We start from the raw sequence: 14,573 nt of genomic DNA, 5'->3' as shown, positions 1-14,573 counted from the left end.
AGCACACTATGAAAATATATGGTGTTAACATTTCATTTGTAACTATTGTAACTACTAGGAAGAATATTAGTATGACCATGTACTAAGGTGGACCAAATGGAAATGTTTTGCTGACCCTTGTTTTATTTTAAATTATGTAACAGTAAAAACAACTGTGCACAAAAGGAAACAAATTTGACTTTGAGATCACAGAGAATTTTTTTCTTTTCTCCATCCAAGAACAACAATGAATAGAATTGAGGTCATTTCTTTAAACATATATTTAAAAGTGCAGTGTGTAAGATCTAGAAGGAGTTATTAGCAGAAATGGGCCATAGTATACATAACTTTGTTTTCATTAATGTGCTATCACCAGAAAATAAGAATAGTGTTTTCTTTAGCTTAGAATGAGCCTTTTATAGCTACATAGGAGTGGGTCCCCTATCATGGAGGCCGCCATGTTGAGCTGCCGTGTTTTTTTTTTACAGTAGTCCAGCACAAACAAACCACACACTGGTTTAGAGTGTGAATTTTGCATTTTCATGTTGAAGTAGCAGCTTGGATTTGGAGATGCTTGGAAGACAAAGTAGGATTAGAAACAAGAGGAAGCATTGTCATGAGTGTTTAAGAACTATAATTTACAATAGACAATCATAATTTTAACACCAGCAAAAGGAAGACAGCCTGGATTCCTATTGTCAAAGAAGCAAAGACACAAAGAAGAAACAAGATAGGTGACAGCACAAGAGGAGGATAAACATTGACATGGCCTTTCCCAGATGTAAATCCTTGATGAGGGAAAATGTTTCCAGAATGATGCAGGAGGTAATTTAACGTAACAAGTAAAGTTAACCTAAATGCAAGTTTTTGTTTGATAGCCTTAGCTGGAACATAGCCAGTGAGTGAGCTGCAGTCAAGTGAGCCACCGTTAGCTTTTGGTTGCAGAGTGCACAATTTGTTCAACATTTAGGGTAAACGATGTGAAGCAGCTGCATGATAGCCTTGCTGAATGTTGCAGTCTGCAGCCTTACCACTAGATGTCACTGAATCTCACACACTGCACCTTTAAGAAAAAACACATGCATTCAAAAAATTGAGTGGCATTCCCCTTTAATTATACACCTCATTTCATACAGAAAATATGCCACATAACTCAGTGCAATCACAATTCTTTGTTCTCTTCAAAGAAACTAGCCTCACAGTGTCTAACTAATACATCATAACATTAAACAACCCTTCATCTGTAAGATATGTGCTTATTTTGTAAAACAATGTTTGTCAGTACAAGATGATCTGAAACCACGTAGTTTTTGCTTATTTTAGAGCCAGATCTCTGAGAGGCCAAGTGTGGATAAATATCTAGACAGGGATGGCCACTAGAATGGGTTCATAATTCTCACTGTGTTTCCTCCAAGCTTCCACAGTGACCCATTTTTTTACTGGCACCGTGTCTCAGACCATTCAGTAGATTCTAAAAATCACTTGACTGGAGAGTACGCCTTGTCCACATGGTGGTTAAATCACACATCCATATAATCTGCCTCCAGCGTTGCACCCTCTGCTTATCGTGTGGCCATTTTGTAGCCCTTTGAAACTCGGGAAGTACTGGTGAACTGTCTGAAGATCCCTGATCAGGTCCTCCTCTCTTAAAGGTCAGTATGTGGGCAAATAAAGGGATGTAGCTCTCAAGTGGTATGAAAAAGGAGAGCATTTTTCACCATTTGTCATAGTTATAAACTCTCACATCCAGCACATACCCTGAATGCCTTACACAGATTGTATAGTTTCAGATAATTTGCAAGACCCATTTAAAGGAGTACTGAAAATTCACTGGCAAGGATCTTGTGTATTTATATATGTAAGAAGGCCATGCTTTTTGAGATCACACAAAAACAATAAATGGTCTAATCTAATGCTTATGGTTTATTTGCTTGTAATATTAACTCAGCAGCTAATATTACCATTGTATTATGGATGAGTGCAATAAAAACGACAAAAAAAATGATGACCAGGACATGTAGCAAAGGGGTGTTTAATGATTTCTTTGGACAATGAAATGCACATGTCCATTGTTGATGTAATACAAATAAGATAATAAGTAAATCAACAACTTGTTGCTGTGTCAGCATTCCCAGTTCAACTTCATTTCTTGTTTGCTGTTAACTAAGGATTCAAAATGGAGCAGAACAATATGTCTGGAGTGTCACACAAGGACCGACCACTAGGGGGAGAGCCAGCTCATACTAAAAACTACAAAACTAGTGAGTGCACTTCCACTTGAGCCCTGTATGCCCTGTTCCACTCATGTACCCTTGGCACATCTTTCTATTTGAAGATGAAACATAGAAACTATTCCAGTCCCATAATCAAAGTGTCTTGAGTTTACACAGAAACCAGGCATAGTGTATCTGGAGTGAGCTGGACACAGACTGTGCTGAGAATGCACACACGCACACACATAGACAGCTAAATTCATGAGCAGATTAAATAAAACAACTACTTTAAATAAAAAGCCTTTTCTAATGACTCTGAAATGCTGATGATCATTACTGTCTTGGCGTATATGAAATCCCTCGCAGCACCATTTATTATTATAATTAAAGAGGTCAAGACATATTTAGGTTGACCTCATTTGGAATAAGTCACAAAATGTGTCAAATGACATTAAAATTTAAACATAAAAATGTACCACAATTTTAAAAATTCTGAATAAATGGGTGGGAGTGTCAAGCTGCTAGAAAGGGGAGTGAGGGAGACGGCTGATTTCAGTGAATCAAAAACCTAAGATACATGACCTCCTGAAGAACACAGAGAAGGTCTGGCATTAAAATATTTGGCAATGCTCTGAGCACTTGGCCAATTCATTTGAGGTTACATAATAAATAATCCATCCATAGTGGTTTTTACTGTTGCGTTTGAGTGTTCAACCTGAGATTTTAGTCATTTCATTGACAGTCAGTTCATAGCAAAAATAAACATTCATCCTTCATGCTAAGAAAGTCTTGCTGGAAAGGCTGAATTAAATAATGTAAGACTGGGTATCTACTGCATTGCTTGCTTGCGCTAATATGATTATTATTGCTATGTTATTCCATTTTCTTTCCAGAAGCAAGTAAACCCCCACCCTACCGCACGTAGTCTGGTTGAATGGGAATGCCATAATCGAGGGGTGAATGTCTTGGTCCCCTACATCACACAAGGATGCAGTGAAAGTCTGAATGATCAAGCAGGCAAAGGTGGACAAACTTGATCTGAAGTGAATGGAAAGTGCAGAGATCAAGTCAACATGAGTGTAAATGCAGACAATTCATACATTCCTCTATAGCTCACTGGTGACCAATCATTTCTCAAATCCCTTCACAAAAACAAATGTAAGACTTTAACAGTGATTATTCACAAACACACAAAGTGGAGTGTGTGTGTTTGTGTTAAGGTGAGAAACAGAAAGCGGTGGAGTGAATGATTGCATCAATTGCTAATATATCATGACAGTACATGTACTTGATCTATAAAAAAACTACCTTGGTACTGAACACTGATCTCTTTCTAACAAATAATCTGGTATACAACATTTACAAAATGAACATTGTAATAGTGTGATATTTATAATATATATATATGCTACTGCCTTCCTCTGGTTCTCTGCATTTTAAACCTCTGAGTACATTAGCGCCGTCTTATACACATTAAAGCGTACACACCACACACAGCGAGTGGCAGCAAATAGAGAACAGGAAGACTCTGTGGACAGTGAGTACACCTGCATGTGTGTCCTGAGTGTGTGTGGATGGTAGCTCAGCTTGTAACCCGGTAACAACGACTAGCTCGTAGACTCAGCAGTGAGGGGAGTTTTAATAGAGTAAACTTCTGGGATACCGAGACTCTTCAGCTCACAAGGTACAGGATGTCCTTATCCAAGATACTTGCACATTTAAGACAGTCTTAATATACTTAAGGAGATAATAATTTCATAATGTCAATAGGAACAACAATAACGATATTATTAAACATCTGTCATGGTTCTTTCTGTCCCATGGCAGCAGGGTGATGATCTGCATTGCTCTAGATTGTTTCGGTGCCCTGTAATGATCCCCAAGTTTCTCCTGTCTTCAGCTGTGCTGCTATGAGGGGCCGGCCTCTGTGCATCCGTTCTACGTCTGTGTGTTCGTCTCAAATGTGTCTGTGTGTATCAGTGAAAAGTTTGAAGTGAGTCATGATTTTGATGGTCTGTGCTGGTTTGCTCTCAGAGGCGGGTTTGGGCCTCAGGGACATAGATTTCGATGCTGTCAGTGCTTTCTGTGGCGGAGTTCTGTCGTACTGATGCCGCACGCTTTGCTGCCATCAACCGTTTTCTGGCTTCTTGCCGCTGCTTGTCCACAGCCGAGTCCACACTCCTGTCCTTCCCCGCTGACACCTTGGGCTTAGAATGCTTCTTTGCCACAGATGATGGAGGATGCTTGTTTTCATCCTGGGGACGTCATGTCGAGAAGGAAGAGCATTAAAGTATAGTTCAGCACTAGCTGCAAACAGAAACATCAGTGGTGCTGAAATGCTGTCATTTATATGCATTTATAAAATGAATGTAAGGCTTCGCTTCAGGAAGGCAACTAAATTATTTTCAGTACTGTTTAATCTTCAGATTACTATTAAAATTTGTGATTAGTCGTTAGTTGTTTTGTCTATAAAATGTTTGACATTTATTAAAAATGCACATTACAAGCTGACATCCTTGACTTGTTCGATCAGACCAGCATTAGATAGCCCAAAGATATTTAATATACAGTGATACAAAACAGGGAAAAACGAGCAAATCCTTACTTTTGAAAATGGTGCGCCAGAAAAAATAAATGTTGCATAATGAGGCTGTCATCAAAAGTTACAAATTAAGGTTCTGTTAAGTGATGACATTTAATTGACCTAAGCTGCATTTAGGACTTAGTTCTGCACAAAGATGCTATGCTCTAATTACGGAAGTTACATGACCCGGCGTTCAATCCGCTGGGTACAGTGTAGCTGAAATCTTTATTAAATGTTGACTGAGATACCACACGGGGACTGCAAGAATGGTGACTGGCTGTTTGTGTTTTTCCTACACAGGAAAAAAAAAAAGAAAATGTGCATCCCTATATCCTATACAGCTTTAGTATAATGAATACTGTCTGGCACCAAACATCACCTTCTTCTCTGGTTTCTCAGGAAGTTGCCAGTTGTTGGCTTTCAGCTGGTAGAGCTCATCAAACTTCATGCTGATGTCTTCTATTGAGAGTTGTAGCAGATCCCAGAAGCCTGCGAGGTCCTGTGCTGTTGGCCGTGGGTTGGCGTTCACGTTCTAGTGAGATGAAAATGACATTGTATTGGGAAGTAACAGATGAATTGCTTTGTCCAGATCACACACACATATCCCCTGGGCAGCTTCCATTCAAGCAAATAGATGAAGAGAAAACACATTTATCACGCACCAACTTTCAGAGATGATTACTTTTCAGCAATATTAAACCCATAACAGAGAATGTCTGTGAAGAAGGTTCCACAGCCTATTGAGTCAAGTGATCATCTCTCCCACTAAACCTGGCTGGATGAATCATTAAGGATTTCATGTTTCTAGTTCCTCTTTAAATGTAAAAGGCTTTTGTATGTCAGTGTGTGCAGGACAAACAATGTTATCAGTACAAAGATCAAAGTATTTGGTAGAACATGAGAGGCTAGCAAAAAAATGTAGTAGAGTAGTGTATCAGAGAGAGATTCAATAGGATGTAATGGAGCCACTCACCAAGTTCTCATTACAGAGCCCTCTGAATTGCTCGAACTTCTGGGACATGAGGAGTTGAGCGCTGCCTACTGCACTGCGGATCGTCCCCAGCACTAGAAAAGCATGACAGTAAATGATCAACAAGCTGACAACAATGAGTGGAGTAATAAAATAAAACATTTTGAGCTACAAAAAAAGTGGTATGCAACACTACAAAAAGGATGTAAAGAGGCTGCTACTTTGAGTTCCTCAGTAAAGACACGAGTCCTTTAGCACTTGAGAGAGAGAGAATCGTGTATGAAGGGTAAAAGCTACACCAGGAGAGCGTGACTAAACTTTTTCCTGTCTGGTAATGAAATATTTACACCAACATTTAGTATTAAACATTCTGCAACAGTAAATGAGTTCTTTAGAAGTAATTTATTAATTCAGTCATAGAGAGGACAAAAAATTACTTCTTATTCAGCTATTTTCTGCCCAATATTTGCATGTGGAAATTGAAATTCATAATTCAGATCCACAGAGAGCAATCTGATGGAGCCTCTACAGTTAGTCTGTTCCTTGCTCATTCATATTTAAGACACTGCAGAGATAGATCTGCCTGAAAGCCTGAGAGGTATTCTGGGAGATGACAAAGTGAAATGATTCTGCGGTGGCTCTGTTACTCCCACTCTAATGAGCTGTGTTACTGTGAGTCAATGGCAGTAATGAGTTTGTTGTGCTTTGTCTCATTGTCCATAGTCAACATGGACAAGACCTAATGTCCCGTGTGTGAATCCCACTATCAGGGACATCAGTTCAATTCCTCACACCACTGCCCTGACAAGCTAATTTGTACTGTTGTACTATTTTACTGTGAAACAATTTAAAGACTCTTTCTAGATTAAGTCATTGTAAGACCCCTTTTACTCTTTGTCACTTCATGTGCCTTCTGCAGATGCACTGAAATCTGATATTCAAACCAACTCAGAAGGTGAGTTGAGACACATTCTAGCCAGATGTTAAAAGGTGCTAATGCATCTATTTCTCCAAGCTTTACTCCTACTCTTGTTTACTCCTCCCAAGTGCAGTTATGTCAGTTAACAGTCTACTGATACATCCACTCACAGGGTCTGTCTGCTGGGATAATTGCAGTTAAAGTCACACTGAAATTACCTGTCGTTCTCCCTGTCTTGTTAAAGCGACAGGAAACACTAGCTCAGGTGAGTTAACTAATATACGGTAGATCATACAGAAAAAACTGTGTTGGAGCATTTATCTGATTCCCGAGCAGTTTGACCACAGAATGAACTATGCAGGTGAGGGAGAGGGGTGAGAAAGAATCTGTGAAGATGATAAAACTGTTGCCTTGCACCTAATTCATGAAATGTGATTCATCCATGTGTTTTTGTATTAGCTTCGGGATAGTTATTAGCCTGCTAATATTAGCTTAACTGTTACTGCTTTACCTAAACTTAAATAAGAACTGTGCACTGCAACACTGAGGATTAAACCTTCCTGAGTGAACCATCTCGTTCTCTGCTATACCGGTCTTAAACAAATAATTCCTAATTGTTATATCCTGCATTTACACCCAGGTACAGCAATGCAAGGTGACACCATGTGGAGATCGTTCAGGTAGCAGCTTCCTGTTTTTTAACTAGTGCTGTAAAGAGCCACGAAGATTCATCATTGTTCATCTTTTACGTTACTGAACAAATCCTGCACACCACCTCAAGTGTGTCATATCATTGTCCATAGTAATATTTCACTGCAGACATTATCGTGTGCCAATTCCACAGACATCGCCCAACCCTAATTACCACCACCCTCTGAACTGCAGGATTCCCGACCCTGATTTGCATGTAGCCTGGGAAAACATACTGCAATCAGCCTTGTGACCTGGCCAACAAAGACGCATACATAGCAAAGTATAACTGAAAATGTCCTATAGATTTTATGCCGATGCAAAAACCTTGAGATGAAAGTGTAAATAAGGCCTGAATGTGTTGATAACCACTTCATGAAATTCTGTCACTTACCTTCCTCCGAGAGCTTGTCGTCTCCGGTCTCCTGCTCCATCTGCTGACACCAGCCCTCCATGCGGCCTGTCTCCGCCTGCAGCAGCTTCAGAAACCAGTTACCATCTCGGAGGCAAGCTGGCGTGCTGGGTTGAGCACCATCTCCGTGAATGCTGCAGTTTCCAGTCGCCAGGCTGGGGTCTGGTGGTGGTAGCGAGGAGGGGTCTAAAGCCGGGTCCAGAGACTCAGGGGGTGAATTGGATGTCCTGGATGGGACCAAGGTGTGTTTAAGTGGCTGCTGTTCCATGGCTTTGTCCTGCCTTTTGGGCGCGGTGGTAAGAGCTGTTTGACTGTTGGTGCAGTTGGCTGTGTTGTTTTCTGTAGGCGTGGCATCCTTGGGCTCCTGAGGCTCAGTCTCTGTATTTTGTCTGGAGGCCATGCTGCTGTCCCGGCTGAGACTGCAAAAACATGCATAAACATCAGCTTCTAACAGTCAGGCAGTTAAATAAATAGGACAATGAAGTAATGTGTTAAACATAATCCAGAGTAACAGTTTGAAGTCAGTGAGTTTAACTGACAGGACTTTATGGTAGCTGATGCTGCAGGAAGAAATGCCACAACAAAGCACAAAGACAGTATTGAGGACGAGGCAGCAGGGAAATTAGTAACAAATCAGGTATACAAGATAAAAGCTTAATGGACTGCTGGCTTCAGAGATAATGAGCAGGAGAAAAGGAAGTGGGCGATCAAGTAAATGTTATTAAGGGAAATTACAGTGCACTGGAAAAGTTTAAATGGACATTTCTCACTATATTGAGCTCACTACAGTCAAAACAAGAGAAAAAGGACATCAATCAGAGTGTTGTGCTCCTGCGCTGCCGCCGTACTGACTGCTGAATGACTTTAGCCACTCACTGCTGCGCAGGCGGCAGATTCACCAGCAACACAGGCAAAAGAATGATGTCAGGAGAGTGTGCAGCCATGGAGGCAAAAGAACTACGGAACATTCAGACACGCAGGGCCTGGCAGTAGGAACAGAAATCAATATTACTGTATTTTTTATATCAATATATATTACTAACTGGGAAGTGTACATTAAGGTATTTTTAAACCTATAGTTAAGAAGAGAAATACAGCTGACAGCCAGACTCTGTTTCTCAGAACAGTTACATAAGTCCTTTTCAGACAGGCACTGGAACCCTTAGATTCTCTAGACATCACCCAAGGAACCTGTATGTGAGAAGGCAAATGTCTGAGTCAGTCGACCCAGACCTTGAGCGAACTTTACCCTGCCAGCTCCCTAACAAAATCTGTGTATTGTCCCAGTGAGCCCATGTGAGAGTACAGCAGAGTCCAGAGTATTAACATGGGGCCATTGTGAAACTGGAAAAACAGAAACATCTGATGGTGAAGAAAAACTGTCATTTGCAATGAAGGTGCCAACAAAAATAACTAACTAGAGACACGATGAAATCCAGGAATTTCTGTCGTTAAAAGCTGGTGCCAGTTGTGCCGTCACACAAGGCAAGAGACTCGGTTGTTTATGACCAAATTGGCTACGTGATTACATCATGTCCCGCCTCCTATGCACTCTACCCAGAAGCTCCCCCTTGCAGAATCCAAATGAAGTATTTCCAGTAGGGGAGAATACGTCTGTATCTCCTGCTTCGCGCTACAAGTGTGAAAGGGCAACTCTGGACAAAGTCCGGGCATGATTCCGCAGACAAAGTCCAGAGTTCATGTGTGATAACGGCATATTTTCACACCTGGAAGCTGCTCGTGACAATCTCAGTGTGACCTACTGGCCACTGAGAAGCATGCTCTGGAGCAGCTGAGGGTTAAAGGCCATTCTCAGGGACCAATTAAATAAAGCCTTTTTCCTGTCTGACTCATATGGGAGCAGTTTATACTAAAATACTCCTTGCTCCATTTTTTTTCATATTTTACAAGCTTAGCAGGCTAAATGTGTACAAAAGTGCAAGGTATGGAAGGTATAAGCCAAATGTTGTTTCAAAGGTGCCTTTTGAAAATGAATAACTTCAGAAGTCTCAATGCAGTTTCATGTAATTATACCAATAATGGCAGTATCACATTATGTCTCTTCTAACATCCTATTTCTTATTTGGCTTGGCAAGATCTTTATGAAGACTGGGATTGTTCATTAGCCTACTTGTGTCTTCCGATTCGTTGTCATGTGAAATGTGAGTGTATACATACGGCCTGCCGTTTTCAACTTGAACTCCGATGGACTGAAATTTTAGGGGTGTAGCCAAGGGTAGGGGTTCGTCTCTTGAGAGTGGTGGAAAGCAATCTACCTGAATAATCACAAGCAACAGAAAATCAGTCAAACACACCTCTGAAGGTGGCTTTAGCTTCTCCCAGTATGAATATATCCCACTGTAAAAGTAGACAAACTTACCTGAATTCCGATGGAAGACAGTTTCCTCTTGGGTGCAGTTGGGGGTGGCTCTAAGGTGACACCAATGCTAAGGTTGTCATTTTGGAGCTGGGTAGCTGTGGAAGTGGTAACAGTAGTGACAGTGATGGTAGGAGGGAAGTCACGAGGGGCTGGAACAGGAGGTGCAGAGCCTCCAGTGGGTGCAGGGTTCACAGCAAGAACAGCAGCAAGTGGAGGCTGGGTCCCTTTAGCCAGGCTGCCCGTGCGTATGCTACACAGACTGTCAGAGGAGTTGCTGCTGTTGGCCTCACTGCCGTGGTCCTGTTGGTCAAGGTATGTGTCTTGGGCTGACTCGGTGCTACTCTGCAGCGTCACTGAGATGAGGGGCTTGGAGGGGGTGCGGGGTGGGACAGGAGGAGGAGCCTTCCTATTGCTGACTGCTATCACAAACAGGAGACACAAAAACAGAGAGGTTAGAATAAGAAGCCTGACCTTTGTCACTTCATAATGGAGGCAAATTTTTCGTGTTTTTTTTTTTCAGTAATAATCTTGGAACCAATATTCTATGAACCCTTGCAAATCAAAAATGAAATATTGCTGAGTGAAAAGCAGCATTTATTTTTTTGCCCTAAGGTCATTTTTTTCAACTTTTCACCAGCAACAGGAACACGTGTAGCCAATCAGCTTGGTGGAACACTGCAGCATATTTACAAAAGGTGCATGGTGCACCGGCCAGCTAAACCTATTTATTACAGCCATGTTCAATATATATTTTAGCTCAGACATACGGCCAGGTGCTATTCTGGGTCGATTGGGTCATTGTAATTGCTCCTCTGTCTTTTCAAGTGCTGTGGCAGCAGCAACTCTTCAAATTGTCCCACAGACATCCTGAAGTCCGTCTAAAAATGACCATGGTACAGTTGCACTTTTATCAATATATAGGATGCACTCCTTGTATTTAACAGAACCAGCACTTTCAGGTCATCATCACTTGATATAGACTTTGGCGGCATGACCTTTTAGAATTTCACATTTCACATTCACGTCACATTTGTTGTGAATATAGCTGGTGCATTTAAACTGCCTCCGAAAAAATCAATATCACTCTTTATGTGAAAAGACCTTAAGACTTCGGAATGAAAGGAAAAATAAAAACTAAGAAAAACTTTACTAACTGAACGCAAGCCAGCTGGTGTCCATCAGCACATCAGCATATGAGAAACACTAAACATAGTTTATCTGAAAAACAAACCTGCACTTTGCCCTTATTGCTGCATCTATTAGACTGTACTTAAATCTACCTCTATGCTTCCTGTAAACCTGCCGCTGATTGTGTTCCATTGACGTCAGTCTGTCTCCAGGGATCTTCCTTTACATGCCACACCTTTGGAGTGGTTTAGCTCTAGCAACTCTGTCAGGAAAACTGTCTCTGCTCAAAGCAAGGACTACATCTGTTCAAGAAGAAACTGTATGCCACATTTTGATGCAGCTATAATATTTTTAAAAAATCAGAAACCATGTATCAAATAACAATGTGAAAACAATATGCAGTTACACTTGTCAGGTGGATAGAAACATACAGTAAAGTGCTGGATGTGTAAATAAACAAAGGTTTACCACAACCTGAAAAGCTTGATATGTCAGTGTTGTATTCACAACTTATTTCCACTCCCAACAGGTGACCAAAAAGGTGTAGACTGGTCTACATAAAGGTTTCACATTCTGACATGGACAGAATTATGAACCTCTTTCAGTAGAAACTAAAATATGCCCCAAAAGAGGATTACTAGAAAAACTCAGGGACTGCTGCCTCTTTTCCTGCCATCAGTCTGACTATAGGGTTGTGGTGGATCATGCAGAGTTAGCTACAGCACTACAACATCAGAATCCAAGAAAAACCACAGGTTTCTTCAAGACCTGGGGAGATGCTGAGGTGGTTTTGTGGAGATGCTATTTAAACAGTTGCCAGCTAGAAACACATGGCTGGAAAAACTACAAAACACAGCAAATACGTTTATCCAATTACAGAATTCACTGACACATGATGGACAAAATGTTTCTTTAAAATTATCAAGAAAGTAACTCAAGGCTCCCCACGCTGGATCAATAAAGAAAATGTGGTGAGCAACCTAACACCCTGTAATTCTGCTGGCACTGCATGTCCATCATCTGCCAGTGAGTAACAGCGGCAGTAAAGCCCTCATTAAATCCCACCAGCAACCAAAAACATGGCTGTGGAATCCACTGCATGCATTCTTCTACAAATCAGTTATGATGAGGCATGAAATACCTTCACATATGTTATGTCTAAATATGTTAAATTTGAATGATATAGTCTAACAGTAATTTACCCAGTTCATTACACTCTATAATGATTTTACTGATGCATTTTGTGAGCTAAATACTGTGTCAGGAACAGCTTTTCAGATGACAGTCCACAACTACAACAACAAAGTAGCTCAAGTCTCAAAATGATCACAAAACAGAGTGGACAGACTAACAAGTGTCCTCTCTATTGCCTATACAGCTGTCTGAAGCATTGGCTGTTTCGCAGGCAGTTTCAGTGTTGGTTTCAGCACTGTTACGCCCCTACAGACAACATATCATAGATGCATAACATTCCTAAAATTAATTCATGTGTCCTCTTACACACCATCAACACATGCCTCCCATTTGTTGTGTATAAAATCCTGCAGTGCATCTCATACACACACAGAATTATAAAGTTGACCACAAACACTGTAATACATCATCTCTTGTAAGAGGAATATCCATTTAACTATTAACCACACACATGCACTTCACACTCTACATAAGCATGATTTATGAACACAAATAGAACAAACAGACTAAATGTGTTTATAAACCTCTAGTCAAGTGAAGAGGACATGCGCTGAATGCATGAATGTAAATGACAATCAAAGAAATTTGATGATTAATTATTCAATTAATCACAGTAACAGAATTTGATGCACATAGTTGGCTGGACCAAAAGTCACCAGCTAGAATTAAGCTGAATTTCTTTACCACGGAAGTGACTATAAAGGTCAACAGTATTACTTTCCTTACTGACATATTACATGATGCCCATACAAATTCACGTTGCCTTCTTTTTTTATTCACTGCAGATGCTTCTCTGCATTACTGATTTTATTATCAACAAGACGTTACTGTTAAACTGTGGCTATTATTCACTCTGATCCTGCAAATAACAGTCTCATTCTCTTAAAGTAAACAGAGGACTTAAGTCTGCTGACAGCAGATTGGGTTCTTTTTTTTTTTCCTCCAGGCTATGAGTAGAGATGCAACGAATTACCTGATTAATCATCTGACAGAAATTTGACAACTGTTTTGATAATCTGAGCTCTGACGGCTTTCTATGTGACGTGATAGCAAAATTGATTATCTTTGGATTTTGGACTTGTTCAGACAAAACAATACATTTGTGGTGGGGTCTGTGTATTATTAATCAAGCATTTTACACAATTTTATAGATAAATCAAATTAATCAATTATTAGAGAAAAAAGATTCATCAATAAGAGTAATTAAAAATGAAAATTGTTAGTTGAAGCCCTAGCTACAACCCTTTCCACTGAATAAAAATAATGAATAAGCATTGTTTTCGGTGGTTTACATGTTTAGACTAATCTAATTTACCCTGTATCATGAGAAAAATCCTGGTTTGCAGAATTGTGTTTGATTTATGAACAAACAGAGTGAGAGCAGAAGCTGCAATTGTGAGTGCTGGCATTTTGTTTAATGTACCTGTAGCTATCTGATTGAGTCAAAAGAAATCCCTGACTGACGAATATATACAATTTATTTGGGACTGTGCAGCAAAAATGGCCCACGTCATAAAACTTTCATTAAGATTGCATTTTGTGTCATGTAAGATTTTAATAATCAATAATTTTCCGGGTTGCAAGCGAGAGCGGACGTTTTTTCTGCTCCTCTTGTCTGTTCTGGGATTTTCATATCTGTCTCATATCTTCTACACTTTCAAGTTTTGGAAAAGTCTACATCTTTGAAATGGCTCCTAAAGGGAAGAGAGCAAATAAATCCGAAGCTGCTGAGGAGGTCGAAGCTGAAGACAACTTTACAGCGGACTTGCTGGAGCAGCAACGAATGTACACAGCGCTGCTTAATCAGCTGAGTGAAAGTTTCAAAGGATTCGTGCAAATAATTATGGAGACTAGCAACAAGAGATTCGACGAAATGACCAGAGAGATACAGGAAATAAAATCGAGTCTGCAGTTTACCCAGCGAGAGGTGGATGAGATTAAAGTCACCATGGGTGAGCAGTCACCCCAAATTAAAGGTACTAGAGACGGACTTTATGAAGCCTGTGATTACCTCAAAGTCATTTCGGATAAAGTGGAATACTTGGAAGCACAAACCAAGCGAAAAAACTTGATATTTGCTGGAATTCAGGAGGCAGTGGGAGAA

General features: G+C 40.4%; 1 protein-coding gene across 2 annotated transcripts in view; it reads right to left on the bottom strand.

The window, feature by feature from the left end:
• Positions 1-1,995: 1,995 nt before the first annotated feature.
• dlgap4a (discs, large (Drosophila) homolog-associated protein 4a) overlaps positions 1,996-14,573 on the bottom strand; it is an 86,225-nt gene continuing 73,647 nt past the window's right edge. The window contains exons 6-11 of one of the 2 annotated variants that reach the window (XM_020610605.1): positions 10,148-10,566; positions 9,946-10,043; positions 7,750-8,186; positions 5,750-5,841; positions 5,156-5,308; positions 1,996-4,447 (exon numbers count right to left, since the gene is read on the bottom strand). In XM_020610605.1, coding sequence (XP_020466261.1) covers positions 4,223-4,447; positions 5,156-5,308; positions 5,750-5,841; positions 7,750-8,186; positions 9,946-10,043; positions 10,148-10,566 — 1,424 coding nt within the window. In that variant the 3' untranslated portion in view covers positions 1,996-4,222. The remainder of the gene's footprint in view (positions 4,448-5,155; positions 5,309-5,749; positions 5,842-7,749; positions 8,187-9,945; positions 10,044-10,147; positions 10,567-14,573) is intronic. The other variant, XM_020610606.1, reaches the window with a different exon arrangement.

This window comes from Monopterus albus, unplaced genomic scaffold (genome assembly GCF_001952655.1).
Source record: "Monopterus albus unplaced genomic scaffold, M_albus_1.0 scaffold106.1, whole genome shotgun sequence".
Taxonomy (NCBI): Eukaryota; Metazoa; Chordata; class Actinopteri; order Synbranchiformes; family Synbranchidae; genus Monopterus; species Monopterus albus.
This window is presented reverse-complemented; position numbering and strand designations above follow the sequence as displayed.